Source organism: Leuciscus leuciscus, assembly GCF_965113295.1.
Source record: "Leuciscus leuciscus genome assembly, chromosome: 23".
NCBI lineage: Eukaryota > Metazoa > Chordata > Actinopteri > Cypriniformes > Leuciscidae > Leuciscus > Leuciscus leuciscus.
Genome location: NC_138747.1, coordinates 21454123 through 21482075, shown reverse-complemented (window position 1 = coordinate 21482075; position 27953 = coordinate 21454123). Strand labels below are relative to the sequence as shown.

Here is a 27953-nt window from a genome sequence, read left to right as displayed (position 1 = left end):
TATACTATATAGTGACTTAAGAGCTTAACTGTGAGCCCAAGTATATTTACACCCACCAAACTTATATGATTGACTTTCTTCTGTGGAACACAAAATAATATATTTTGAAGAGATTTGTATGTCAACAAAAATCAATGGAGTCAAATGTTGTTTTGGACTCTGTTGACTTTCATTTTATCTATGTACAAAAGACCCAGAGAATGAATCACTTAAAATTATCATTATATATACACAAAAGTGATCTGCTACCTCTGTTCTTTCTCTGTTGCAGTACTTACATGAGAATGGAGTTGTTCACAGAGACCTCAAACCAGAAAATCTCCTCTATGCTGACTTGTCAATAGACGCACCTCTTAAGATAGGTAACGAACTGTATACTCATACATTTAATCCATTATGTCTTTGATGTGGGAAAAATGAGACGGAACAGTGTACTCTGTCAGTATTGAATGGGTTTTTATTGATCCAATCTTTTCTGTAATGTCCACAGCGGACTTTGGCCTTTCTAAAATAATTGATGAGCAAGTGACAATGAAGACAGTATGTGGGACCCCTGGCTACTGCGGTGAGTTAGAATTTAAAATAGCACACTATTTCTGTTATGATTTATTTTGTTATTTTTTAGATAAACACATACCTCTAAAATAAACCATTTAGATGTCCACAAGTAAGCGAATTCCAGTAAATGACTTATAAAGTTTTATAAGCCAATTAATTTGCAATAATTAGTCTCTATTCTCACATCCACTCAGCTCCTGAGATCCTCAGAGGAAACGCTTATGGCCCTGAGGTCGACATGTGGTCAGTGGGAGTCATCCTTTATATTTTGTGAGTAATACATTTACATTAATGTTTATTCATTGTGCAGACTCTTTTATCTGACTTGCAAGTATATGGAAAAATGTAAACACAAGTGCTTAATCATATGATTTTTTTTTAACACTTTAGTGGCATATTAAAAGTGATAGGGCTCTATTTTAACGATCTGAAACGCAAGTATCAAGCGCGAAACGCAAGTAACTTTGTGGGCGGGTCTTGGGCGCTGTTGCTATTATACCGGCGCGATAAATGACTCTTGTGCCCAACGCAAATCTAAAATGGGTTGGTCTGAAGTAGGTTCATTATTCATAGGTGTGGTTTGGGCGTAACGTGAAATAAACCAATCAGAGCGACATCTCCCATTCCCTTTAAGAGCAGGCACGCTTGTTCCATGGCGGATTGATATTATAACGGCGGATTTGCCAGGCGCGCGCCAGGAGCGGTTCACAGCCGAGGAGACCAACGTTCTCGTCCGGGCCGTAAAACACAGAGAAGTGACATTGGGGATGGAGAAACACACCCAAATTAGCTTCGGTTAAACAGGTGTATAATAATTGGGGTAAATGTGTAAGCTAGATTTATGCCTATTTTTTCACATCTTCATGGACACAACAATGATTTCCCTCATGTGTTAATATTTTTCCTTGTAATAATGTATGGTTTTCTAAAAATGAGAACTGCTGCATCTGTGTGTAGATGAGAGAAGCAAAGTGTATGCGCGTTGTGCACATGCTACATTGGTTATGGCCAAGAATGTGCCCTTAAAGGAGAAGTTCACTTTTAAAAAAACTTTTGCTGATAATTTACTCACCCCCATGTCATCCAAGATGTCCATGTCTTTCTTTCTTCAGTCGAAAAGAAATTAAGGTTTTTGATGAAAACATTCCAGGATTTTTTCACATATTATGGATTCCATTGGGACCCAAACGGTTCAAGGTCCAAATGACAGTTTCATTGCCGCTTCAAAGGGCTTTAAACGATACCAGACGATGAATAAGGGTCTTATCTAGCGAAACGATCGGTCATTTCAAAAATAAAATAAAAAGTTGACGTTTTATAAGCACAAATGTTCGGCTTGCTCTGTTCTGTGATGCGCGTTCGTGACGTCACGTAATACGCAATTACGTTGAAAAGGTCACGCTTGAAAAATTGAAGAAAATGTTCTTTTTGGCTTTTTAATATTAAAACACTCAGGATGCGCACACGAAATGGGCATTTTAAACGATAAACTGACACAAATACATTTGAAAATGTTTATATGGTCCTCCTTCCGCACATTTGTAAACACATCAAACTTGACCTTTTCAACGTAATTGCGTATTACGTGACGTCACGAACGCGCATCACAGAACAGAGCAAGGCGAACATTTGTGCTTATAAAACGTCAACTTTTTATTTTATTTTTGAAATGACCGATCGTTTCGCTAGATAAGACCCTTATTCATCGTCTGGTATCGTTTAAAGCCCTTTGAAGCGGCAATGAAACTGTCATTTGGACCTTGAACCGTTTGGGTCCCAATGGAATCCATAATATGTGGAAAAATCCTGGAATGTTTTCATCAAAAACCTTAATTTCTTTTCGACTGAAGAAAGAAAGACATGGACATCTTGGATGACATGGGGGTGAGTAAATTATCAGCAAAAGTTTTTTCAAAAGTGAACTTCTCCTTTAAAATAGCATATGAATAACATGCGCAACGCGCCACTGACTTTAGACTAGGTTCCCTTTCAAGGGAACTCGAGCTGCGTCGAAACGCTACGGGAACACCCCTGCGTGAGTGCGTCATGAAGCACGTATGGAATCAATCCAATGGCGAGACGGAACGTCATAGGCGGGTGACGTTATCGACCAGGAAACTATAAAGCACCCCAGAAATCACAAACGCGCTATCTTCTGTGCCTTCAGCAAGGCAGAGCAGAGCGGCAGAGCGGCGACTTCAGTCGTGGGGTTCGCAAATGGATCTGACAGAGGGGTTTGAGACGGGCTCTGCCTTATCTCAGCCTTCACCTGTCAGATCCAGTGCCTCAGTCCCGGGTTCGGAAGCACGCGCTGCGGTTTCTTCCGCCCAGGCTGAGGTCCCAATACTGCAACTATCCAGTTCTGAGGAGCTGGATGTTGTTAGTTTTGGAACAGGAGATACTGAGGACTCGTCACCCCAGTCTCCTGCAAGTGAGGAATTAATGGAGGTGCTCACTAGAGCTGTGCAAAAATTGAGTATTGAGTGGCCAGCAGATAGGCAGGAGTCTAGAATAAAATCTAAACTAGATGAACGCTTTCTGCCCACTCGTTTGCAGCCTCCACGCAGGTGCCTACCGTTCTTTCCAGACCTCCACACTGAGGTGTCGAGGTCCTGGAAAAGACCAGTTTCCTCCCGTATTTATACACCTCAGACTTCCACCTATTCTAATATTGTTGGGGCAAGTCAGTACAGGTATGGGGCGATGCCGAAAGCTGAAGAGGCACTAGCTAGTCACCTCTCATCTGAGTCAGCGTCATCATTTAAGGCACCTATGTTACCCACCAAGCCACTTCGTAATACATCGGCTTTGGTGGGTAAAGCGTATTCGGCGGCAGGTCAGGCTGCGGCATGCCTGCATACGATGTCCATCCTGCAGGCGTACCAGGCTGATCTTTTAAAACAGCCTTTCCCAAACTTTTTTCAGTCAGGGCACCTTTCAAAAGTGCATAAAATCTCAAGGCATCCCAGTGTAAAATATAATTTAAAAACACTGCATAACCCAAATGTAAATGCAAATTTTATATATATATTTATCTAAAATTAATTTACAATTTTATTAATCCGATCATATGTTTAACCCTTTCACACGTAAATTTAAAATATTCTGGCTTACCCGCCAGCGTGAGTTTTTCAAGGCGACCGTTATTTAGAATGTGTCACTTTATGGTTTCCATGGTGACGCGTCATTGCTTGTCACGTGACACACCGCAGCAACAACAGAGCTGAATGAATGATGATCTGCTTTTATGTCATTTTTCCTTTTTTATTCAAAATATTCACAAATTTGTTAGATATGGCATGAAATATCTGATATTCCGATTGTCAAATATATGCAAGTGGAAGTGTTTTGTTTTTTGAACACAATTATAACGATCGCGTTAGTTGAGCTGTATGTGCGATGGGCGCCGCCATGTTAGTTTGTGCCGCAGACGCAGTTCAGAGAAAGAGAATCGGATCTGTTGGATTTACAACAAGTGAATTCATCCACTTCTCCCGAAATACATAAAAGTAAGTGGCAGGTGAACTGGGAGAAGAATAGAGTAAACTTTAAAATTACTTACACAATGTGTATCTGATATGAATAAAACTAATTATAATGGAAAGGATTATTATTGCCTCTTCCTTTGACATCAGTGTGTATTTTACAAACTCTAAATGTATTGTTTTTTTTTAGTACTTATGTCTGAAACCTAAAACAAACATTATGTGGATGAAAACACTGAAAAGTTGTGATATATGACAGTTGAGCGCGCCTGTCTCTGGCACAGCTCCAGCCAACGCGCGAAAGCACATTTGAATTTAGCAGTTGATCACGTCATGCACTGACCGTTCTAATCACACCGGTGCTCCAGGGACCAGCCTAGACTGATCACACCGGTGTGAGCGTACGTGCGAAAGGGTTAAAAAGAAGAAGAATGTATTTATGTAAATTCAAATATATTTACATATGAAATGTCCGATTTTTTTTTTTTTTTTTTTTGCCTACGTAATTTTTTGGCGGCACCCCTGACACAGTCAGGGGGCACCCCAGTGTGCCGCGGCACCCACTTTGAGAAAGGCTGTTTTAAAAGATATGAGCGAGAGTGAGGAGGTTAGTTCAGACACTGTCAGAGAACTACGTCAGTCAGCAGATCTCGCCCCCTGTGCCACCAAGGAGACGGCCAAATCAGTCGGCCGTTCTATGGCAGCCCTGGTGGCCGCGGAGAGGCATTTATGGCTAAATCTTTCTGGCATGAAGGAGAGAGAAAAATCTTTTCTCCTGGACACCCTGCTTAATCCTGCGGGCTTATTCGGTGACTCAGTGAACACAGTCATCGATAAGTTCCAGGAGGAAAAAAAGCAGGCGGCGTTCCAAAAATTCCTCCCGTTTAGAGTTCATGTCTCTGGGGCTGCGGTAAAAAAGAAAAAAGAAAAGGCTGCGGTAAACTGCTAACAGAGCAGTTAGACCAGTTGTTCCCTGCCGGTGCGCCGTTACAGGGCACTGTGTCTGCAGCTCAAAGTATTCCAGAGGCCAGTCTCGAGAGGCTGGTACCCTTAGTAGATTTTCTGGCGGAGTGGAAAAGTCTTCCAAATATATCTCAGTGGGTCCTGCAGACGATCGAAAACGGTTACGCTATTCATTTCAGGTCTCGTCCACCTCGATTCAGAGGGGTCCTATCCACAGTGGTGGGCCCCGAGCAGGCTCTGGTAATGGAACAGGAAATAAAGACTCTACTGCAAAAAGAGGCTATAGAACGGGTTCCTCCTCCCAGCAGGGAGTCAGGTTATTACAGCCGGTACTTTAACCTTCCCTAAGAAGGATGGGGGGTTGCGTCCAATTTTAGATCTGCGCCTGTTAAATCGCACAGTAGGGAAGCTCAAATTCAAGATGCTCACTCTCAAGCAGATTGTGTCACAAATCAGGTCCGAGGACTGGTTTGTCACGATAGATCTAAAAGACGCTTACTTCCATGTTTCCATCCTTCCACAACACAGGAAGTTCCTGAGGTTTGCTTTCGGGGGCGAAGCATACCAGTATCGGGTTCTTCCATTCGGCCTAGCGCTGTCTCCCCGCACATTCACGAAATGTATGGATGCAGCTCTGGTTCCGCTGCGACTTCAGGGCATCCGCATTTTAAATTATATCGACGATTGGTTGATCCTGGCCCAATCGGAGCAACAAGCGGTTCAACATCAAGATGTCGTTCTCGCTCATATCAAGAGATTGGGTTTGAGGCTAAATGTCAAGAAAAGTGTGCTATCTCTATTACAGAGGACCACTTTTCTGGGCGTAGTTTGGGATTCGAGGACGATGCAGGCACGTCTGTCTCCTGCTCGTATTACCTCGATCCTCTCAGCGGTGGAACAAGCAAAGCTAGGCCAGTCACTTACTGTAAAACAATTTCAGAGAATATTAGGTCTCATGGCAGCAGCGTCCAACAACTTGCGACCTGTTGTACATGAGACCGTTGCAGTGGTGGCTCAGAACCAAGGGGTTCTCCCCGAGGGGAAACCCACTCCGCATGATCAAGGTCACGCAACGATGTCTTCGTGCCCTGGTAATGTCGAAAGAACCTTGGTTTCTTTCCCAAGGGCCCGTGCTGGGAGCTCTTTGTCGTCGCGTCACGCTAACGACGGATGCCTCCCTCACGGGCTGGGGAGCGATCATGAGTGGTCGCTCAGCCCAAGGTCTGTGGCAGGACCATCATCTCTCATGGGACATAAATTGTCTAGAAATGTTGGCGGTGTTCCAGGCTCTGAAACATTTCCTACCAGACCTGAGGGACCATCATGTGCTTGTCCGGTCAGACAACACATCGGTGGTCTCCTACATAAACCATCAGGGGGGTCTGAGCCCCTTGTACAAGCTGACTCGCCAGATCCTTCTGTGGGCCCAGGGGAAACTCCTTTCTTTGAGGGCTATGTATATCCCGGGGTATTTAAATCAGGGTGCAGACATCCTGTCGAGGCAGGGGCTGAGGCCCGGGGAATGGAGACTCCATCCCGAGGTGGTGGAGCTCCTTTGGAAGGAATTAGGTTGTGCAGAGGTAGATCTGTTCGCTTCCAGGGAGACATCACACTGTCCACTGTGGTTCTCCCTGAGCTATCCAGCCCCTCTGGGGTTGGATGCCATGGTGCATCTGGAAAGGGTCTGGAAAGGGTCCGTCAGGACGGGGTCAGTCTACTGTTTGTAGCCCCGTTCTGGCCGGCCCGAGTATGGTTTGCGGACCTAGTGTCTCTCCTCGACGGCTCTCCTCTGGAGATTCCGATCAGGAGGGACCTACTCTCTCAGGCGAGTGGGTCGAATCCTTCACCCCCGCCCAGAACTGTGGAAACTGTGGGCTTGGCCTTTGAGGGGGCCCAGCTCATAAGTTCTGGTCTCTCAACTGAGGTTGTTGAGACCATTCTCCACTCCAGAGCTCCGTACACGAGGAAGTTATATGCCTTGAAGTGGAGATTATTTACTTCTTGGTGCGGAGAACACCAGTTGGACCCGGTTAAATGCCCAGTGGGTGCAGTGCTGGAGTTCCTGCAGCAGCGATTCTCCGCAGGGTTATCCCCCTCCACACTGAAGGTGTACGTGGCGGCACTAGCGGCTTACCATGTCCCTTTGAGTGGAGTTTTTTTGGAGAGACACCCGCTTATAACACGTTTTCTTCGTGGCACTTTAAGGGTTGAGGCCAGCAGTGCGCACGAGGGAACCGACTTGGGATCTGGCCATCGTTTTGGAAGGTCTTTCCCTAGCTCCGTTTGAGCCTATTGAAGAGGTTTCAGAGAAGTTTCTCACTTTGAAAACTATCTTTTTGCTTGCTATCTCGTCTCTCAAGAGAATTGGAGACATTCAAGCTCTCTCGGTTTCTCCCTCGTGCCTGGAATTCTCGCCTGGCATGGTGAAGGCCTTTCTCCATCCAAGACCAGGTTATGTTCCGAAGGTTCCAACTAATGTTGTTAGGCCTATCGTACTGCAGGCTTTCTGTCCTCCTCCTTTCCAGACGTCGGACCAAGAGAGACTAAATCTGCTCTGCCCAGTTAGGGCTCTCGATGCTTACGTCCACAGAGCTGCCCTGTGGAGGAAGTCTGAACAGTTGTTTGTTTGTTTTGGGTCACCCAGGAAGGGGTGTCCTGCATCTAAGCAGAGGATGAGCAAGTGGGTGGTTGAGGCTATCTCACTTGCTTACGAGTCGGCTGGTCAGCCTTCACCTTTGGCTGTACGAGCTCACTCTACTAGGAGTATGGCCGCTTCTAAAGTGTTACTGTCAGGAGTTTCACTTTTTGATGTCTGTGATGCCTGCCTTTAGAAGTGGCCATACTCCTAGTAGAGTGAGCTCGTACAGCCAAAGGTGAAGGCTGACCAGCCGACTCGTAAGCAAGTGAGATAGCCTCAACCACCCACTTGCTCATCCTCTGCTTAGATGCAGGACACCCCTTCCTGGGTGACCCAAAACAAACAAACAACTGTTCAGACTTCCTCCACAGGGCAGCTCTGTGGACGTAAGCATCTAGAGCCCTAACTGGGCAGAGCAGATTTAGTCTCTCTTGGTCCGACGTCTGGAAAGGAGGAGGAAAGATCCTGGTCGCTGGTCGCTGGAAACGCTGGTCCTCACCGCACACATTCATCAGGTTTTATGATCTTGACCTCAGCTCCACTCCAGGGGCGCAGGTGCTTTCGTCCGCATGTGCGCTCTGATTTCACATGGACGGTCACTTGCTCGCATGGCGACGTGGGTATTAACGTTCCCGTAGTGTTTCGACGCAGCTCAAGTTCCCTTGTAAGGGAACGTCTCGGTTACGTATGGAACGAGATGCTGCGTCGCCCTGCCATACTCCCGGCATTCCCGTGATCGACTTGCTTCAGCCTATCAGAAGCTAGCGCGTTTGTGATTTCTGGGGTGCTTTATAGTTTCCTGGTCGGTGACGTCACCCGCCTATGACGTTCTGTCTTGCATTGGATTGATTCCATACGTGCTTCATGACGCACTCACGCAGGGGCGTTCCCGTAGCGTTTCGACGCAGCGTCTCGTTCCCTCTTCAGGGAACTAGGGTTACATACGTAACCGAGACATTTTTCCTGGTCAGTGGCGAAATTGTTTTCTAAACCTGCAAAATACGTTTGCGCCGGAACACGCCTCCTCTTTGCGCTGAACCGCCCCCCCTGGGAGCGCAAATGCATTTGCTAGTTTACCGACGTGCGTCTGTGGAGGGAAAAGTCTGCTGTGCGCGGGTGCAAAATAGGAATGATACATGCGTCAGTGTACAAAGTCAATTGCCCTGGGTGCAAGATAGGGCCCATGATGTCAATATATAATATAATATTTTTGAGTTATAGGATCTTAGGGCTGCAACTAACAATTATTTTGATAATCGATTAATCGGACGATTATTTTTACGATTAATCGATTAATCGGAATATGTACTTATATTTTAGTTTTTCCCATTTTTTCCCAAGTAAATTATTAACAAAAGGTCTTTATCATTCAACATAGACTTTTTAGAGATTTTAACCATTTTGCAATGTCATATCCTCATCAAAAACATATCTGGAGTTGTGTTTTATTATGTGTTAGTAATCCTTTGTCGAACTCTTCTGCAATCAAAACACTGACCCATACGTACTCTAGCAAATTTCACAAGGAGATTTAAAATAATGTTTTCACCATGGCAGTCCTTTGGGCTCCTAAAGTAGTTTAACATCCCGAACAAAGCTTATTAAGGAATCTTGCAGAACATATTTTCACGAAGAATAAGAATAAAACAGAATACAGTTGCAGTAAATTGCATTTTATTTTATTTTTTCCTGTAAACACACAGCTTATACCTGAGAAACAGCTTTATAGCTAATGCTGTGAAATCAATCAGAAAGTTGAAAGTAGCTCAACTTTATGGTAATGAGCTATGACGCGGTTCAGCGGCAAGCAGCGGCAAACGCCAGCAACCAATCGGAATATAGACGTCCTTCGCGCTGGCTGATTCCGGAGAAACATACGATGTAAACTTTCGTTCCTACCAAAACATTAGTTCAGAGAAAAAATGATTAATTGCAGAGTTTAACCATCATAGAGTGAAAGTGTATCATTTGCATGTGTTTTTAAGTCCTGTCAGTTTAACAGGGCGCGCTTGACAGGGCATATATAAGAACGAGCAGAGAGAGAGCCCCGGCCGCGCGCGCGCACTCACCCGAGCGCTGTCTTGCTCTCTCTCTCCCTCGCGCATATTAATCAAAATCGATGGTGTCGAAAAACTCTCCAGTGATGAAATGTTTTCTTTGTTGACAAATCTTGTGCGATATCCTAAACTGCCGAATGCTGCTTCGTTCGATTAGTTTTATCTTCCGCTTTTTTCTTTTTCTTTCCCAAGCTTACTCCACTGCTGCCTCCGCCATCTCGCTGAATGCTGCAGAGCTGTGCGGGAAGCACGTGACATAAAACAAGGCCAGCTATTGGCTATTCGCTACTTAAAACCTCCGGTGGCTCATTACTGCCACACTTTGGTCACCGCAGATTTAAAATATGCACGAAATGAGCCGCTTACGGCAAATAAAAGTTATTTAGCAACTAATCGATGACTAAATTAGTACACAACTATTTTAATAATCGATTTTAATCGATTAAATCGATTAGTTGTTCCAGCTCTAGGATCTTTTTCAAAAAACAACTATGTTATAATTATTCAACCCCTATTCAACATGGCTGTTTTTAAATTACTTAATTGTAGGGTATAAAATTGTGTTAAAACACAATTAAACCTTTGGAAACACTATAACAGCACTTTAGTTGTGACACATGCATATATTTAGCTCATGCTAATGCTAAGAGAAGAAGGCTATGGCTATAAGAACATTTCCAAGACACTAAAAGTTCCTTGAGACACAGTTGGCAGCATCGTTTGTAAGTTTAAAATGCATGGTACCATAGCAAATCTTCTAGGACATGGAAGAATAAGCACAATTTCATCAAGGGGAATATGATGTTTGTTAATAGTAGCTTACCCTAAAAACCCTCAATTATCTGCTCAAGAGTTACACGATGTTGAATGGAGGAAAACACTTTTCAATGCAGACTATAAGGAGAACACTAAAAACTATAAGAACATTACTTCATGGCCGGACACCTCGACGAATGCCACTCTTGACCAGGAGAACAGGTTGACTTGAATATGCTAAAAATAATTTGATTAGGCCTATGGAGTTTTAGAAGAATGTTTTATGGAGTGATGTGACCAGACATTTTGGCAAAGATTATAAAGCCTTCATTGTGTAAACTGGAGCTTCACTGGATCATTGGACTTTCCAGCAGGACAATGATCCCAAGTATACACCCAAATCTACCAAAGCATCCTTTAGGGATTGGTCTTGGAATGTTCTTGAGTGACCTGCTCAGTCTACAGATTAAGATCCCATTGAAAAGCTTTGGTGAGATAAAGAAAGTATATGAGTGAGTTGGAAGCTTTTGCACACAAGGAATGGCCTAAGATTCCAGTAGAGAATGTAAGCACTTTACAGGTAAAACATTTTTGTCATTAAAAAAAGGAAATGATTCTCTACCAAATTTGACTTTTGGGGGTTGATTGATTTTGTATCTGGATGATTAGAGCCACTTTGATGTTTTATTTTTCATTTGAACTCAGTACAAAACTTTACATTCTCAGAATCTCTCAAATATGTATTAAAGGGGTCCTATAATGCCCCTTTTTACAAGATATAAAATAAGTATCTGATGTCCCCAGAGTGTGTATGTGAAGTTTTAGCTCAAAATATCCAACAGATAATATTATATAGCATGTTAAAATTGTCACTTTTTGAGGGTGAGCAAAAATGAGGCGTTTTTGTGTGTGTCTCTTTAAATGCAAATGAGCTGATCCCCTTTCAAGAAGGGGGCGGGGCATCAGGAGTTAGTGTTAGCAGCTCTGATTACCTCACGCAGACAGGCACTCAAAATGTCAGAAACTGTTCAGCCTTTTATTTTGAAACCGGAGCTGGACAATGATGGAGAGACTCAAGAAGTTATTTAGTTGATGAATTTATTTAGCTGACGTGGAGTTAACTATCTTCAAGTCATTGATTAGCATAATTTCTGTCATGATAATCTATAAATCACTCGTGTGGGAACTGTTGTAAAATTCCTACAGAGCCAGAGAATATGCTTCATGAAGATAGAACAGGTATTGTTTAGTTTAATTACGGTTATAACTGATGGTGTCATCTTGCCTTTATGACATGCTATTGCATTTGCGTTACGTACTGTATTGCAATAAATGTGAAAAGACGGATTTTTCCAGTCAGCTTGAGCCGACTCCCAAATGTGCTCTACTACAACAACTCTTCATCTTCTCATCATAGCCTCACTCCCTTTGTTGCGTGTTCCCGGGGGCAGGGTTTATGTAAATTTTAGGGTTAGGGATGTCACTAACCGGGGAAGAAGCTCATTGTAGTCCCTACGAGCCATTTCTTATAGTCCTTAAACAGCAAGTAAAAAAAAAAAAAATATCTCTCTTTGCTTTGAACTTTGAGCGTCGTAACTTTGCAAATGTTGTTTTTGACCAAACAGCAACATTACACACTAACTAAAGTTAAAAAAGTGAAATCATAATAGGAAATACAAAATAGGAAAAATCAACATAGGAAATACAAACAACTTTAATTGATTGAATAATTTTTTTATTGATGTTCAACAAATAAAAAATAGATATAATACAAATGAGCAAATGATAAAGCTCGGGTTTCTGAATACCCGATACTTCAAAAGCACTTATTGTTAATGATATGATTACAGACTATAACCTAGATGTGCTGTGTTTGACAGAAACCTGGCTAAAACCAACAAATTACATTACATTACACCCCACAAGATTATGGTTATGAACATGAACCTCATCTGAAAGGCAAAGAGGGAGGTGTTGCTGTAATTTATAGTAATATTTTCAAAATTACTAAGAAGTCTAGTTTCAAATATAATTATTTTGAAGTGTTGGTGCTTATTAAAACAATATATAGTGTAAATGATAAATCACGTTTGAGATTTGTGCTGGCTACTGTATACAGGCCACCAGGGCACCATACAGACTTTATCAAATAATTTGCTGACTTTCTATCAGAGTTAGTACTGGCTGCAGATAAAGTCCTAATTGTTGCTGATTTTAATATACATGTAGATAACGAAAAAGATGCATTGGGATAGGCATTTAAAGACATTCTTAACTCTACTGGAGTTTGACAACATGTGTCAGGACCTACTCATTGTCGTAATCATACTCTAGATCTAATATTATCACATGGAATCAATGTTGATGCCGTTAAAATTCTGCAGCAGAGCGATGACATCTCAGATCATTATCTAGTCTCGTGTAAACTTCATTTAGCCAAGGCTGCAAAGCTGACTCCATGTTACAAATATGTTAGACCTATCACTTCTGCCACTAAAGATTTCTTTATTAATAATATTCCATGATGAAAACATGATGAAACACAGTTTCATCATCTCAGCATCCCAGATAGCTTAGAAGAACTCGATATTGTGACAGAAACTGTTACCGACCCTGTGTACGTTTGTTGACCATGCTTCCTGTCTTGGATCATACTTTGTTGGTGTTACTGTGCTTAAAGGACAAGTTCGGTATTTTACACTTAAAGCCCTGTTTTCAGATTGTTTCTGATGAAATAGAACGGTTAAGATTGAAATTTGGACACATTTCACATGCAAAAGATGCTTTCCAACAGGTTTTATCGTAGTTTTTGTCCAACTCCATTGACTTGTATTGGATGTGCTGTGAGGTACGGTATTACTCCGCCGCCGGAAACGGAAATGGGGTTGTTTGTGGGCTGGAGTGTCTATTATTCAAGCAGAATGTACGGGTGTGAGGTGTTTGGAAAAATAGGTCCACAGTTTTACAACGAATGGTAAAACACCTGTTGGAAAGCATCTTTTGCAGCGATTTTTGTGTGAGCATATCAGTGAACACCCCTGACCACTCGGTGAGTTTCACGTCTTTGTAAACGAAAGTTTAATGCGTTTTAGGAAGGATTGTTCCAGTGCACCTATGCAACCATTGTGGAGGTGGGGGGGGGGGGGGTGCTACCACAGAAACCGAAAATTCTCGGGCCAGCAGCATGTGTCCAAATTCTTAACCGTTCTATTTCATCAGAAACGATCTGAAAACGGGGCTTTAAGTGTAAAATACCGAACTTGTCCTTTAATAAAACACCACATATGGATTCAACTACTCTACTGAGTCAGTCATCGTTACTATTAAGCAGCACAGCTGTTTTCAGCTTTGATAATAATAATGTTAATGATAATATTTTCACCAACTGATATTAGATTTTCATCTAATATCAGCATATTAGAATCATTTCTCGAGGATAATGTGACTCTGAAGTGATGGCTGCTGAAAATTCAACTTTGCATCACAGAAATTAATTACAATATGAATTACATTACTAAAATGGAAAACATTTGTTTTTAATTATAATAAATGTCACCATATTACTGTTTTTAATAAATCAAATAAATACAGCCTTGGTGAGCTTCTTTTAAAAACATTAAAGAAATCTTACTGACCCAAACTGACATGTGTGTGTGAAGACTGCCACTGAAGATATATATATATCCTTAGGGACATTGTGCATATAATTAGTGTGTTTCCCCATGCAGTTCATTGTCCAAATTATAAATTGTGATTTCTCTGCCATCTGCTTCTGTTCTGTCTGTCTGTCTCCACCCTCAGGCTGTGTGGGTTTGAACCATTTTTTGATCCAAGGGGGGATCAGTACATGTACAGTCGCATTCTGAATTGTGATTATGAGTTTGTCTCCCCCTGGTGGGATGAAGTCTCTCTTAATGCAAAGGATCTGGTGAGTAATGCATGCTAACAAATCATTATTGTCCTGTTTGTAATGCTGATGATTTTCATGCACTGCAGAATGATTTCAAATGAGATGGGAGAGAAGAGTGTCAAAATATCAAAGGCAGACTCAGATGCTAATTTGCTCTTAATAATTTGCTCTAATAAGCTCTTTTTGTTTATTCATTATTAGCTGTTGGTTATCTTTTTTATGTTGTCTGTAGGTAAGTAAGCTCATTGTGCTGGACCCTCATAAACGTCTCACGGTGAAACAGGCTCTGGAACACCCATGGGTGCTTGGAAAAGCAGCACGATTCTCCCACATGGACACAACACAAAGAAAACTACAGGAATTTAATGCTCGGCGCAAATTAAAGGTCAGTCGTCGCTGCCCTGCTATATTTTAGTGTTCAATGAAAAAGAAAGAAAGAAAGAAAATCTTTTAAAAATCTAATCTACACACATGTGCCGAATTCTTAGAAATATCCTCTTTGTATTGACATTGGTCTTATATAATAAAAATAAAAAAACGTTTATACCATTAAGAAAATGTAAGTGACTTGCACCTTGCATACAGAGTGTACATCATAATCATTAAATATATTTTTCAAAGTCAAAAATATTTTTATCAGTAATTATTAATTTATATATATATATATATAGTAGCACCAGATGACTTTGATTTGGCAGATGAAAGTTATATACATTTTTAATTAAATAATTAAATGTTTAATAATAAGTAATAAAATAATATGTTTGTAACTGTAACGTGTGTATTCTGTTATGTTCAGTTTGAGTCTTGTTAGGGCCCAAGCCCTGAAAGGACGAAGGCCCTATTGTTTTCCTGAGGATTATTATTATTAGGGCCCAACCCCTGAAAGGGCAAAGGTCCTATTGTTTTCCTAAGGATTATGATTAGGGCCCAAGCCCTGAAAGGGCGCAGAGCCCTATTGTTTTCCTTAGGATTATTTGTTTTTAGGGCCCAAGCCCTGAAAGGGCGAAGGCCCTGTTGTTTTCCTAGGGATTATTAGGGCCCAAACCCTGAAAGAGCTAAGGCCCTATTGTTTTCCTAAGGATTATTATTAGGGCCCAAGCCCTGAAAGGGCAAAGCCCTATTGTTGTTTTAAGGATTATTATTAGGGCCCAAGCCCTGAAAGGGCACAGAGCCCTATTGTTTTCTTTAGGATTATTAGGGCCCAAATCCTGAAAGAGCTAAGGCCCTATTGTTTTCCTAAGGATTAGTATTAGGGCCCAAGCCCTGAAGGGGCAAAGCCCTATTGTTTTCCTAAGGATTATTATTAGGGCCCAAGCCCTGAAAGGGCAAAGCCCTATTGTTTTTTTAAGGATTATTATTAGGGCCCAAGCCCTGAAAGGGCACAGAGCCCTATTGTTTTCTTTAGGATTATTAGGGCCCAAGCCCTGAAAGCACGAAGGCCCTATTGTTTTCTTTAGGTTTATTATTAGGGCCCAAGCCCTGAAAGGGCGCAGAGCCCTATTGTTTTCCTAAAGATTATTATTATTATTATTATTATTATTATTATTATTAGGGCCCAAGCCCTGAAAGGACGAAGGCCCTATTGTTTTCCTAAGGATTATTATTTGGGCCCAAACCCTGAAAGGGCGAAGGCCCTATTGTTTTCCTAAGGATTATTAGGGCCCAAGCCCTGAAAGGGCAAAGGCCCTATTGTTTTCCTAAGGATTATTATTTTTTTCTATATTATTATTCTTTTTATTACGACTTCTCGGGCACTTTTGGGGCCCTTAACATGCTCAAAAACTCTTGAAATTTTGCACACAGGTCAGAACCCGTGACCATCAGAGCTGGGCTGAAGCTGGTACCCGGGCGTGGCAGGGGGGCTCAACAGCACCCCCTTCAATGGGGTCTGAAAACTTAGTCCATATATCATACATTCTGGCATGAATTAGTCTAAAACTCGGCACACATATCGTTGAGCCGAACAACTTTTCATACTCTTACTTTTTACGCCAGCCCAACAGGAAGTCAGCTATTTAGGGTTGTTTGGAAAAACACTTGCTCTGGAATTTGATATACTCCTCCAAGGGAATTCATCCGATCGCCACCAAACTCGGTGTGCATGAAGTCAAGATATTGAGGATGATAAATTGAATGTGCAATTGTGAGACAAAGTTATAGTGCCACCAACTGGCAGCAGGAAGTGTCACTTTAAAAATGCTTTGAAATCACCCTCTTATTTTTACCTGATTTCCTTCAAACTTCATTACTATAATGCAGTGGTTCCCAAACCTGTCCTGGAGTACCCCCAACACTGCACGTTTTCTTTGTTTCCCTAATCAAACACACCTGATTCAACTCATCAGCTCATTATCACATCGGTTAATGAGCTAATGAGTTGAATCAGGTGTGTTTGATTAGGGAGACAAAGAAAACGTGCAGTGTTGGGGGTACTCCAGGACAGGTTTGGGAACCACTGCTATAATGTAAACATATGGCAGATGTAGACCTGTAAAAGGATTCTTGATATCTTAGATACTGTTGCCATGGCTAGAGTGGCTCAGTAGTGCCACCTTTTGTCAAAAGTGGGGGCTTAGTTTTACCTACAGTCACAAAACTCGGTACATATATTGTTCTCATCGAGCCGGACAACTTTCTAATTTACAGTCATTAGCTCCGGTCAACAGGAAGTCAGATATTTTGGTCTGAATGTGGATTTTTTGCAAAACCAGCCTCTGAATTTTTACCCACTCCTCTAAAGTGGTTTATTTTATTCCCACCAACTTTTTCAACATGATGAAAATACATTAAAGATGCTAAATTGTGAACGGATATTGAATATCTCAAACGGTTTTCTTATGGCGAGGGATTAATGTCAAAAATGGAACCAGGAAACATTTCATATCTTCTAAAAATGTAATTGTACACCATTTCACGAGTTCACACTTACATCAATTAAACAGAGTAAAGATTATGCGTATTTGACATGCTGTCCGGGGGGAGGGCTTCGAGCTCAGAATTTTTTGCCCGAACCCAGAGTACTCCCTCCGTTGTTGTAAGAGTATTTAGGACTAGATGTGAGGAGATGGGGTGGTGGAGGGATGCTGTTAAACTGTCAAAGAACAAAGGCAAGTTTGCTGTATATATACACCTCTTAACTCGTTGATTGGGTTGATTAACAGAGTGTGCTCCACTCGTGTCTAATTAGGTTTGATTATCTGAATGTGCTCCACCTGTGTTTAATTAGGTGTAATTATCTGAATGTGCTCCTCCCGACCTTTGTTAATAAAAACATAATTTCACGAGTTCACACTTACATCAATTAAACAGAGTAAAGATTATGCGTATTTGACGTGCTGTCCGGGGGGAGGGCTCCGAGCTCAGAATTTTTGCCCGAACCTAGAGTACTCCCCCAAAAAGCAAAAAGAGCAAAGGACAGCCGCCAGACTATGGACCCCCCAAAACGCAGAGCTTTGTGGGGCTGGCGTTTTGAGAATAAGCCTGGTTGCTTGACCAGGAGGGCCTGCTGGCTCACGAATGGGGAGCAGTCGTAATTTGGAACAACCAGTCGGGAGGGCTTGCGCAGTTTCTTGATGGGAGCAGCTCATGGCGTCGGATGGGCGAGCCCTACCGGCCGATGAATGAGGAACAGCGTGATTTATGCCGCCTGACCAGGTGTTTATGACCCGCCTGACCACCTGACCGTGTCGCCTCTGGCGGGAGCAGCTCACTGCGCTAGGCGGATGAGCCCTACTGGCTGACAAATGAGGAGCAGCAAGATTTGAGAATGCCCGATCGGGAGGGCTCACACCATGTATTGACGTGAGTAGCTCACACCATGTATTGACGTGAGTAGCTCACAGCGTCAGACAGGTGAGTAGCTCACAGCGTCAGACAGGTGAGCTCTGCCGACCGATGGGCGGGGAGCAGCGAGATCAAAGACGGCCGACCGAGAGAGCCCATTTAGCTTCCGACGGGAGCAGCTCACGGCGTCGGGCTGGTGGGCCCCTACTGGCCAACATGCTACGTCCGCTGGGAGACCAATGCTCGCTGGATGGAGAAAGAGAAAACAGATGGATGCTATGTCCGCTGGGAGACCAATGCTCGCTGGACAGAGAAAGAGAAAACGGATGCATGCTACGTCCGCTGGGAGACCAAAGTTCGCTGGACGGAGAAAGAGGAAACATAGATGCATGCAACGTCCGCTGGGAGACCAATTCTCGCTGGACAGAGAAAGAGGAAACATAGATGCATGCAACGTCCGCTGGAAGACCAATGCTCGCTGGACAGAGAAAGAAGAAACAAAGATGCATGCAACGTTTGCTGGGAGACCAATGCTTGCTGATCAGAGAAAGAAGAAAAATAGATGCATGCAACGACCACTGGGAACCCAATGCTCGCTGGACAGAGAAAGAGGAAACATATGCATGCTACGTCCGCTGGGAGACCAATGCTAGCAGAGAAAGAGGTGACCTAGATGCCTGCTATGTCCGCTGGGAGACCAATGTTCGCTGGACGGAGAAAGAGAAAACAGATGCATGCTACGTCCGCTGGGAGACCAATGCTCGCTGGACAGAGAAAGAGGAAACATAGATGCCTGCTAGGTCTGCTGGGAGACCAATGCTCGCTGGACAGAGAAAGAGGAAACATAGAAGCATGCAACGTCCGCTGGGAGACCAGTGCTCGCGGGAGAGAGAAAGAGGAAACATAGATGCATGCAACATCCGCTGGGAGACCAATGCCCGCTGGACGGAGAAAGAAGAAACATAGATGCATGCAACGTCCGCTGGGAGACCAACGCTCGCTGGACAGAGAAAGAGGAAACAGATGCTTGCAACATCTGCTGGGAGACCAATGCTCGCTGGATAGAGAAAGAGGAAACAGATGCATGCTACGTCCGCTGGGAGACCAATGCTTGCTGAACAGAGAAAGAGGCATCGAATAGGGGTATTCATCTTTTTAAATATTAATTCTGAATAGCGAGGTACTGGAGAAGAGACGCCACTGCTACTTTTCACTTTTCAGTGGAGAAAATAGTCAGAGTGACAGAGCTCCTGCGGGAGCAGAGGAGACATCACTGCTATGGCAGTGGAGAAAATAGCCAGAAAAATAGAGCTGCTGCGGGAGCAGATGAGACATCACTGCTGCGGCAGTGGAGAAAATAGCCAGAGAAACATAGCGGCAGTGGAGAAAATAGCCAGAGAAACAGAGCTGCTGCGGGATCAGAGACATCACTGCTGCGGCATTGGAGAAAATAGCCAGAGAAACAGAGCTCCTGCGGGAACAGAGGAGACATCACTGCTGCGGCAGTGGAGAAAATAGCCAGAGAAACTGAGCCGCTGAGAGCAGAGGAGCAGAGGAGACATCCCTGCTGCAGCAGTGGAGAAAATAGCCAGAGAAACAGAGCTTCTGCGGGAGCAGAGGAGACATCACTGCTGCGGCAGTGGAGAGAATTAGCCAGAGAAAAAGAGCTCCTGCGGGAGCAGAGGAGACATCATTGCTGCGGCAGTGGAGAAAATAGCCAGAGAAACAGAGCTCCTGCGGGAGCAGAGGAGACATCAATGTTGCGGCAGTGGAGAAAATAGCCAGAAAAACAGAGGTCCTGCGGGAGCGGAGGAGACATCACTGCTGCGGCAGTGGAGAAAATTAGACAGAGAAACCGAGCTCCTGCAGGAGCGGAGGAGACATCACTGTTGCGACATTGGAGAAAAAATTTAGCCAGAGAAATTGAGCTCCTGCGGGGGCAGAGGAGACATTACTGCTATGGCAGTGGAGAAACTTACCTGGAGAAATTGAGCTCCTGCGGGAGCATCACTGTTGCGGCAATGAAGGAAATTTTACTAGAGAACTGAGTTCCTGTTGGAGCAGGGATATAACACTGCTGCGGCAGTGAAGGCAAGGTTAGCCTGAGAAACTGGAATTATGTGAGAGCAGAAGGGACTGCTGCGACAGTAGAGAAGGTTAGCCAGAGACGGAGCCTCATGCTAGGTGCTGCTGAAGGAGCTGTAGGCCACTGGAAGGGAAAAAGGTTAGAGGCAACGGGAGAAAAAGGAAGTGTTATCTGTGTCTGCGTCGTTAGCGGAGTCATCCTTATGCTAGAGTCTGCAGGCCATGGACAATAGGGAGAGTTAAGAGACGGCAGGATGAAATGGCTGAGAATTGTGCTTATTATGTGCATCTGAAGTTTAAGTGGCCGAGTAAAGATAGTAGTTCACGTTTAGAACAGTTTAGACTGTCTGGGAAGGTGGACAAGATCAGAAATATCCTATCGATTTTCCTTGTGCAGTGAGGCCTGGAAATCAACTGTATCCAAGTTAATGCCCAGAATTCAATGGACGAGGCTGAACCCATGGTTTTAACCTGTGCAATTGGAATCCCGAGTTCAGCAGAAACTGTGTGGGGCTGAGAGCTCGATTATTAAACGTTTGAAAATTTTCTTATTTTCTCTGGTTCTTTCATTTGTTTGTTCTGAATCAGAAAAAACAATAGTGAAGCTGTGGGTTTAAATTACTTCAAAAATAAAAATACATCTATGCTATCACTAAGTTTCTAAGAGATTTTTGTAGATAAATTGCAGGACAGCGTTAACGATAGGTTCTTAATGATTCTGTGTGCAGTCTGCACGTAATGTGCGACCTACTGTTTACGTGTGAGTTTACCTGTTAAAAGGATACTCCACCATTTTTCATATTAAACTATGTTATTCCCTTAACTAAGACAAGTTGATACATACCTCTCTAGGGTTGAGTATTGGTTGGGTTTTATCCGATACCAGTACCTACTCGGTATTTTTCAAACGGTTCCGGTGCTTAAACGGTTCTTAAACTGGTACTTAAGAAAACGAAACCGCACACACTTTATCAAAAAAATAATACCTGTGTGTGTTTTCTGAAAAAGATTTTCTGATGTCTGATTAAATTAAAAATTGTGCTGATGTAGCCGAAAACACTTAAGTTAAGATCAAAATCTTGTCTTCTCATATTATTTATATATATTATATTACATATTATATATTATAGACTTTTACAAAACAGAGAAATATCTGACACTGAGCAGAAATATTTAACACACATAGTATAGCCTCATATAAATATACTTGATATACTTCATACTTGATATGCAAGATTTGCAGTTGCCATTAAAATACTAGACTTACCCGAAGAGGAACACTGCAGCTGAACTTGAACTTTAGTCAAGAGTGTCAGAGGTTTTGGGTTCTAATCCGCATTTGTAGTTTTTTTTTTTTTTTTTTTTTTTATTCTCATCAGTGGTTGTATATCAAGCAGGGACACTTTGTGTGCATTATATTTTGTGATTTCACCAGAACGAATAGATATGAGGCGCCGTCTAGGGCTTAAATCGAACTTCATTCACGAACTCTCCGCACACATACTCATCTGAGACGCGAGCACACACACACACACACACACACACACACACAAACAAACAAACTCGCGCACATACTCATCTGAGACGCGAGCACACACACACAAACAAACTCGCGCACATACTCATCTGAGACGCGAGCACACACACACACACACACACACACACACAAACAAACTCGCGCACATACTCATCTGAGACGTGAGCACACACACACAAACAAACTCGCGCGCATACTCATCTGAGACGCGAGCACACACACACACACACACAAACAAACTCGCGCACATACTCATCTGAGACGCGAGCACAGCACACACACACACACACACACAAACAAACTCGCGCACATACTCATCTGAGACGCGAGCACACACACACACACACACACACACAAACAAACTCGTGCACATACTCATCTGAGACGCAAGCACACACACACACACACACACACACACACAAACTCGCGCACATACTCATCTGAGACGCGAGCACACACACACACACACACAAACTCGCGCACATACTCATCTGAGACGCGAGCACACACACAAACAAACTCGCGCACATACTCATCTGAGACGCGAGCACGCGTGTACATACTCATAGACGGCGACTCATAAATAGATCGATCTCTGCAACGTATTGAAGCGCGCGTCCAAGTGAAGAAAGTGCGGTGTGCGCGAGCCACAAGAGAAAACACTGTATCCGCGCCACTGATCGCAGCGGCAACGAGCACTTTGATCACTTGATTTAAAAAACACAGTTCAGCGCTAGATCGTCTCTTATTTAACAAACGAACTAAATGAATGCTCTGCTGGTTAACTGGAGATGTTTTGTTATTGGATCATTCGTGCCGCGAAATGTTTTATAGGGGGCGGTGAAAAAAAGTCAGGCACCAAAATCAGGCACCGAAAGTTTCGTTCTTATTCGGTCTGGTTACTACCGTTTACGTCGGAACCGGTTCCCTATTGGAACCGGGTTTCGGTACCCAACCCTATACCTCTCTCATCTCAGTGTGTGCACTTAATCGCTCTGGCGCGTGGCGACACTTTGATTGCACTTAGCTTAGCCCAGTACGAGGGCAATTCAATCCCTTACTTCAAAAGCACTTATTGTTAATGATATGATTACAGATTATAACCTAGATGTGCTGTGTTTGACAGAAACCTGGCTAAAACCTGCGTGGGCTCTACAGCCGGAACCGAACAATGTACAGAGTTCACTAAGCTAGTCAAGTCAAGTCAAGTCATCTTCATTTATATAGCGCTTTTAACAATGTAGATTGTTTCAAAGCAGCTTTACAGAGATAAACATATAATTTAAGGTAACAGAGATTGTTTTGGCTTTATAGCGGTTCTTTAATAAAGTTATTTTCCAGCTTTAGTTAGTTTTGATTGATTCGCTTCCGTCGCAACGATCATGTGTAGAGAGAACGATGTCGTCTTGGCGGCCCCTAATTTAATAAAATTAGGGGCCGCCAAGACGACATCGTTCTCTCTACACAGACTTTAAACGCGAACCTGTGAGAAACGCTGATGGCGTCCTATCCAAGAACCAAGAATTGGTTCTATAGTTATGTGTGTTTGAATATATGTGCGCAGGTCAATTTCCTTATAAATTTTGATACAGAATTTTATTTTATTTTATCACTTCGGGGTAGGTACGCGAAATGAATTTCCCGACAACGCTTTATCTGTAGAGTGGGAAAAGGATCCTCCATAGGGAGAGACTAGTTGGCACTTCAGCACTGCGTTGTCATCGGGTCCAGGCGAAGGTCCTTCGCCAGATCTGGATACGGCCTGGATCCGGCCGGCTGCGGTAAAACCTCGGGATAAACAAAGACACTAAAATTAGCGTAGATGCCATTCTTCTTATGATGTAACGAGTACATCAGGATTTATGGGAAGTGTTCCCGGTTCCGGCTGACCTAATCTATGCAGCCTAACATTGAATTATAGAAGTCTATAATGTATTATGTGAATGCTAGGTCAAAGAGATTTGTCTTTAATCTAGCTTTGAACTGACAGAGTGTGTCTGCTTCCCGGATGTGTCTGCTTCCCAATGTTAGGAAGACTGTTCCAAAGTTTTGGTGCTAAATAGGAAAAGGATCTACCGCCGATTTTCGAATATCGATTTTGATATTCTAGGTATTATTAACTGGCCGGAATTTTGAGATCGCAATAGACGTGAAGGACTATAATGCGTTAAGAGCTCGCTCAAGTACTGCGGAGCTAAACCATTTAGTGCTTTGTAAGTAATCAGCAATATTTTTAAATTTATACAATATTTAATAGGCGGCCAATGCAGTGTTGACATAACTGGGCTAATATGGTCATACTTCCTGGTTCTGGTAAGAACTCGAGCTGCTGCGATTTGAACTAGCTGTAGTTTGTTTATTAAGCGTGCAGGGAAACCACCCAGTAGAGCATTACAATAATCTAGCCTTGAGGTCATGAACGCATTTACTAATTGTTCCGCATTTGTCAATGAGAGCATATGGCGTAATTTAGATATATTTTTAAGATGGAAAAATGCGGTTTTACAGATACTAGACACGTGACTTTCAAATGAAAGGTTGGTATCAAAGAGCACACCCAGGTTCCTAACCGATGACGAAGACTTAACAGAGCAGCCATCAGTCACATCCAAAAGTCACATCCAAAGCAGTCTCTAAAGCCCTTGCACTCTCACTATACTCGATTAAAGTTTAGATGAGTGTCTCTAGTTCTGAAATGTTCTCCGTCAGCCTGACTATCTCCCTGCATTTATCACATGTAAAGCCCTCAGTGCTGACAGAGAATGCTATACTATACATGTGACACGAAGTGCAACTGACAATAACAGAAGACTTTACTCGCCGTGTTTGTTGACTGATCCTACTTACCACAGTTGTTTGATAGACTTGTAAAAGGTGCGAGTGTGCGCAAAAAAGAAAAAGAAAAAGAAAAAAAAAGACGGCAAGCACGGATGGCAGGTTAACAGGCTAGCGAGATACTAGCGTGTTGTGGTAGCGATAACAATTTAGTTAAAAGCTAGCGATGTCAGATTAATGTGATAGGCAATATTAGACAATGTCTAATATATGTTGATATAAACAACAAGGAATTATAGTAAATAGAGATTCAAAACAGAAAGCTATACGGAGCTTACAGACGCAAACCAGCAGCAAGGCAGACAGGAGCAATCGATCAGCAGCAAAAATGTTTGTGTTAGATGTGTTGTATTTCTCCATGTTCTCCTGAGTGTTCCCTTTCAGTTCGGTCACGTTTGACATGAGTCGAACGTACTGTACTGATTGGGATCACTTTGAGAGACCAATCTACTTCGAGTGTAACAAAATGAGCCAATGCACATTGGCATGCGATAATTGCATGAGCTGCTCTGCCTCGTAGCGTGAGCATATAATGAGTAACAGGTGCGTCGCATCTTTGCTTTTCGCTTCGGAGCTGAGCGGTTGTACTGTTCCTGCTCTGCAATCTTATCTGAGAGTGTTTTAACTTCAAAAAAGAAGAAAACGAGTCTGATTCTTCTGGACAACGCCTTTTCAAAGCTGGTGTTGGATTACAGCAAAAAACAGCGCTGGCCCCATTCTCACAGAGAGCAAAACAGCTGTTTTCACAGCTCGAACGTTGCACCTTCAATGAGAATGTGAGTGCTCACATCAGGCTTGCACTGTCGTCCTGTTTGTGTAGCCGCAACCATAACCCTGTACGCTAGGCACAAGAGAGAGCAGTTTCCTTAAAGAGCATACACTGTTTGACACTGCGTCAAGATGTCATTCAAACCGTGTGTTTCTGTATGTGGTCATTTCCTATCCTCATTTGACGGCCACGATCACTGTTTCACATGCCTGGGCTTAAAAAATGCTGAGACTGCGTTCGTGGGTGGTTCATGTTCTCTCATGAGAGTATGTCCACGTAGGCATGTTGTTCGTCTCACCTTTCTCGTAAAGGCTTGACATCAGCGTGCCATGTGCCATGTGCTGTCGAGCTGACGGCTGACAGCGAGGGTTCGTCTTGCCTTTCTCATAAGGGCTTGAGCGTTCAGTCTGCCGTGTGCCATTGAGTTTGATGGCTCCGTTCACTGTCTCGCATGCCTGGCAGCTTTTGGAGGGGATTGGAGGCTCATGCTGAATTGGATTCAGACTTGACAGCCATGCTTTCCCAGGCTACTCTGGGGGGTGCAGTGCAACGCGTAATCACCTTTCCCCGCCCCCATGCCTTCCCGGATGTGTGTGAAAAACTTTGGCAGTATGGAAGCATATTGGTGCCAATATGGCAAGCCAAAAATGCCTAAATCTGCAGAAAAAGTTTTTCCTCTCTCACTTCCCATCAATGATGTGACGGCCACCCTGCAAGGACAGTGGAAGGCCAATACACTCTTAATGCACAAGGGTAGTTCTGAGTCGGGGTTGAGCGGCGCATGGTGACTAGCTATGATTAAAGTCACAGTGCTGGCCCTCGGCCAGACGATGTCCACCCTGGTGGTCCAGAAGCGCCTGCTGTGAAGCCAGTGTGATAAAATAATGAAGTATCTATGCAGTGTGTGTGTGAGATTGTGTCTGTCTGTCTTTGGTGTGTGAGAGAGAGAGAGTAATTGTACATGTTTTTCTATTAAAGGGGACTTAAACCTGAATGCACATTGACTCATGGGGACTCATGTCACTGTGGGGACCTAAATTGAGATCTCCATGGGTACAAGAAGCTTATAAATCATACAGAATACATTTTGTTTTGAAAATGTACAAATGCATAAAGTTTTGTGTGATGGGTAGGTTTAGGCTATATCTAGTATATATAGATATATGATAACTAGTTGATCCGTGATCCGTACGGACCAGGCCCCATGGTTTGGCACGCATGTGATTTGCAGGTTCATTTTGCAAAGTTTGCAAACTTTTTACACATACAAGTGATTTTACACCATTCCAGCTAAAGAGTAGGCAAAAGAAAACTCAATTTAGTACTCACGCGTTGTTATCTGTGCGCACCGCCGCACACATCGCAGGTAAATGTGGCCCAAATCCGATATATTTGCTTATATGTGACTCATATGTGATTCATATGTTTTCTCCTGACAGTGTGAACAGCACAAACCACCTCAGTCTGAACAGTCAAATTGGAATTAATGCAACTTTTACGTCATTCTAGATCAACATTCATTACGATTCTGCACTCATGGGAGTCGGATTTTACATACCAAAAGTTTTCAAGACAGTTGCGAAGGACAGTGATGTGTCAGAACTCAAGTATTACAGTGACAGCTCTATACAAGAAAGATAAATGTTTAAAAACATTTAAAACTATTTTTTTTTTCATCCTTGACTTTGCTTTTTTATATTTCCTGTGCAAAAATTCACTGGTTTCTGCAGAAGATTATAAAAAGTGATGCAAAATCACTTACTTTTAAGGGGTCTTATTATGCCCTTTTACAAAGTCTTGATTTTGATTTTGTGTTCTAGAATACTCTTTCGAACAGTCAGTCGTATTGCGTCTGCTAGACGCGATGGGGAAACTCCTTTTCTTTGATTACTGAAGTCTTTTATAAAATCACGCAGTGCTACTGCACAGCCGTAACAGTGCAGTGACCTGTACGCAAGCTTATTGGCTGGTCAGTGGGAACTGCACAAACCTATGGCGGAGCGGCAGAGCCCGCAAGAAGGGACGGGGCATTTGCCAATAAAAGCAGCTCATTTCGCCATAGGATTCAGATTTAATCTCCTTCAGCAACAAACACACTTCGTTGATTTTTCGAAGAAGCCTTCTCGCCGACGAAACAGCTAGGCCAGGCAGCGGAACAAGTGTCTTCTGCAATCAGCTTAACAGCGATCAGCGCGCACTCTGTCCAGCTGACTCAGCCCGCTGCAGCTGATTTCACCATCACAAAAGCAAAAAAAAAAAAAGCATAATAGAACCCCTTTAATGTCCTTCATGTTTACTTCCTTTTGACAGCGTGCTGCATGTCTTTTTATCGTTCTTTAGAAAAGAAGTTCAGAAACACAGTTTTAATGTATTTTTTTTATCAATGAATATATAGGGCAAAAAATACTGTCATGTTGTTGACATTTAAAGGTACAATATGTAAGATTTTTGTAATAAAATATATTTTCTGCAGTTGTGTACTTACAATATCCCAAAAGTTCCCAAAGATTTTTAATTTCAGAGAAATTCCAATTTTAAATAATGGTCCGTCCCCGGTCATTGTCACCTGTCAAT

At 43.0% G+C, this 27953-nt stretch overlaps 1 protein-coding gene and 1 long non-coding RNA gene across 5 annotated transcripts in view; both read left to right on the top strand.

The window, feature by feature from the left end:
• LOC309488535 overlaps positions 1-27953 on the top strand; it is a 200374-nt gene that overhangs the window by 126570 nt on the left and 45851 nt on the right. The window lies entirely within an intron of this gene.
• Positions 1-27953, top strand: part of LOC309488497 (calcium/calmodulin-dependent protein kinase type IV) — a 115522-nt gene that overhangs the window by 84296 nt on the left and 3273 nt on the right. Inside the window, exons 6-10 of the mRNA XM_082156770.1 lie at positions 272-362; positions 491-565; positions 753-828; positions 14259-14385; positions 14600-14752. Coding sequence (XP_082012896.1) covers positions 272-362; positions 491-565; positions 753-828; positions 14259-14385; positions 14600-14752 — 522 coding nt within the window. The remainder of the gene's footprint in view (positions 1-271; positions 363-490; positions 566-752; positions 829-14258; positions 14386-14599; positions 14753-27953) is intronic.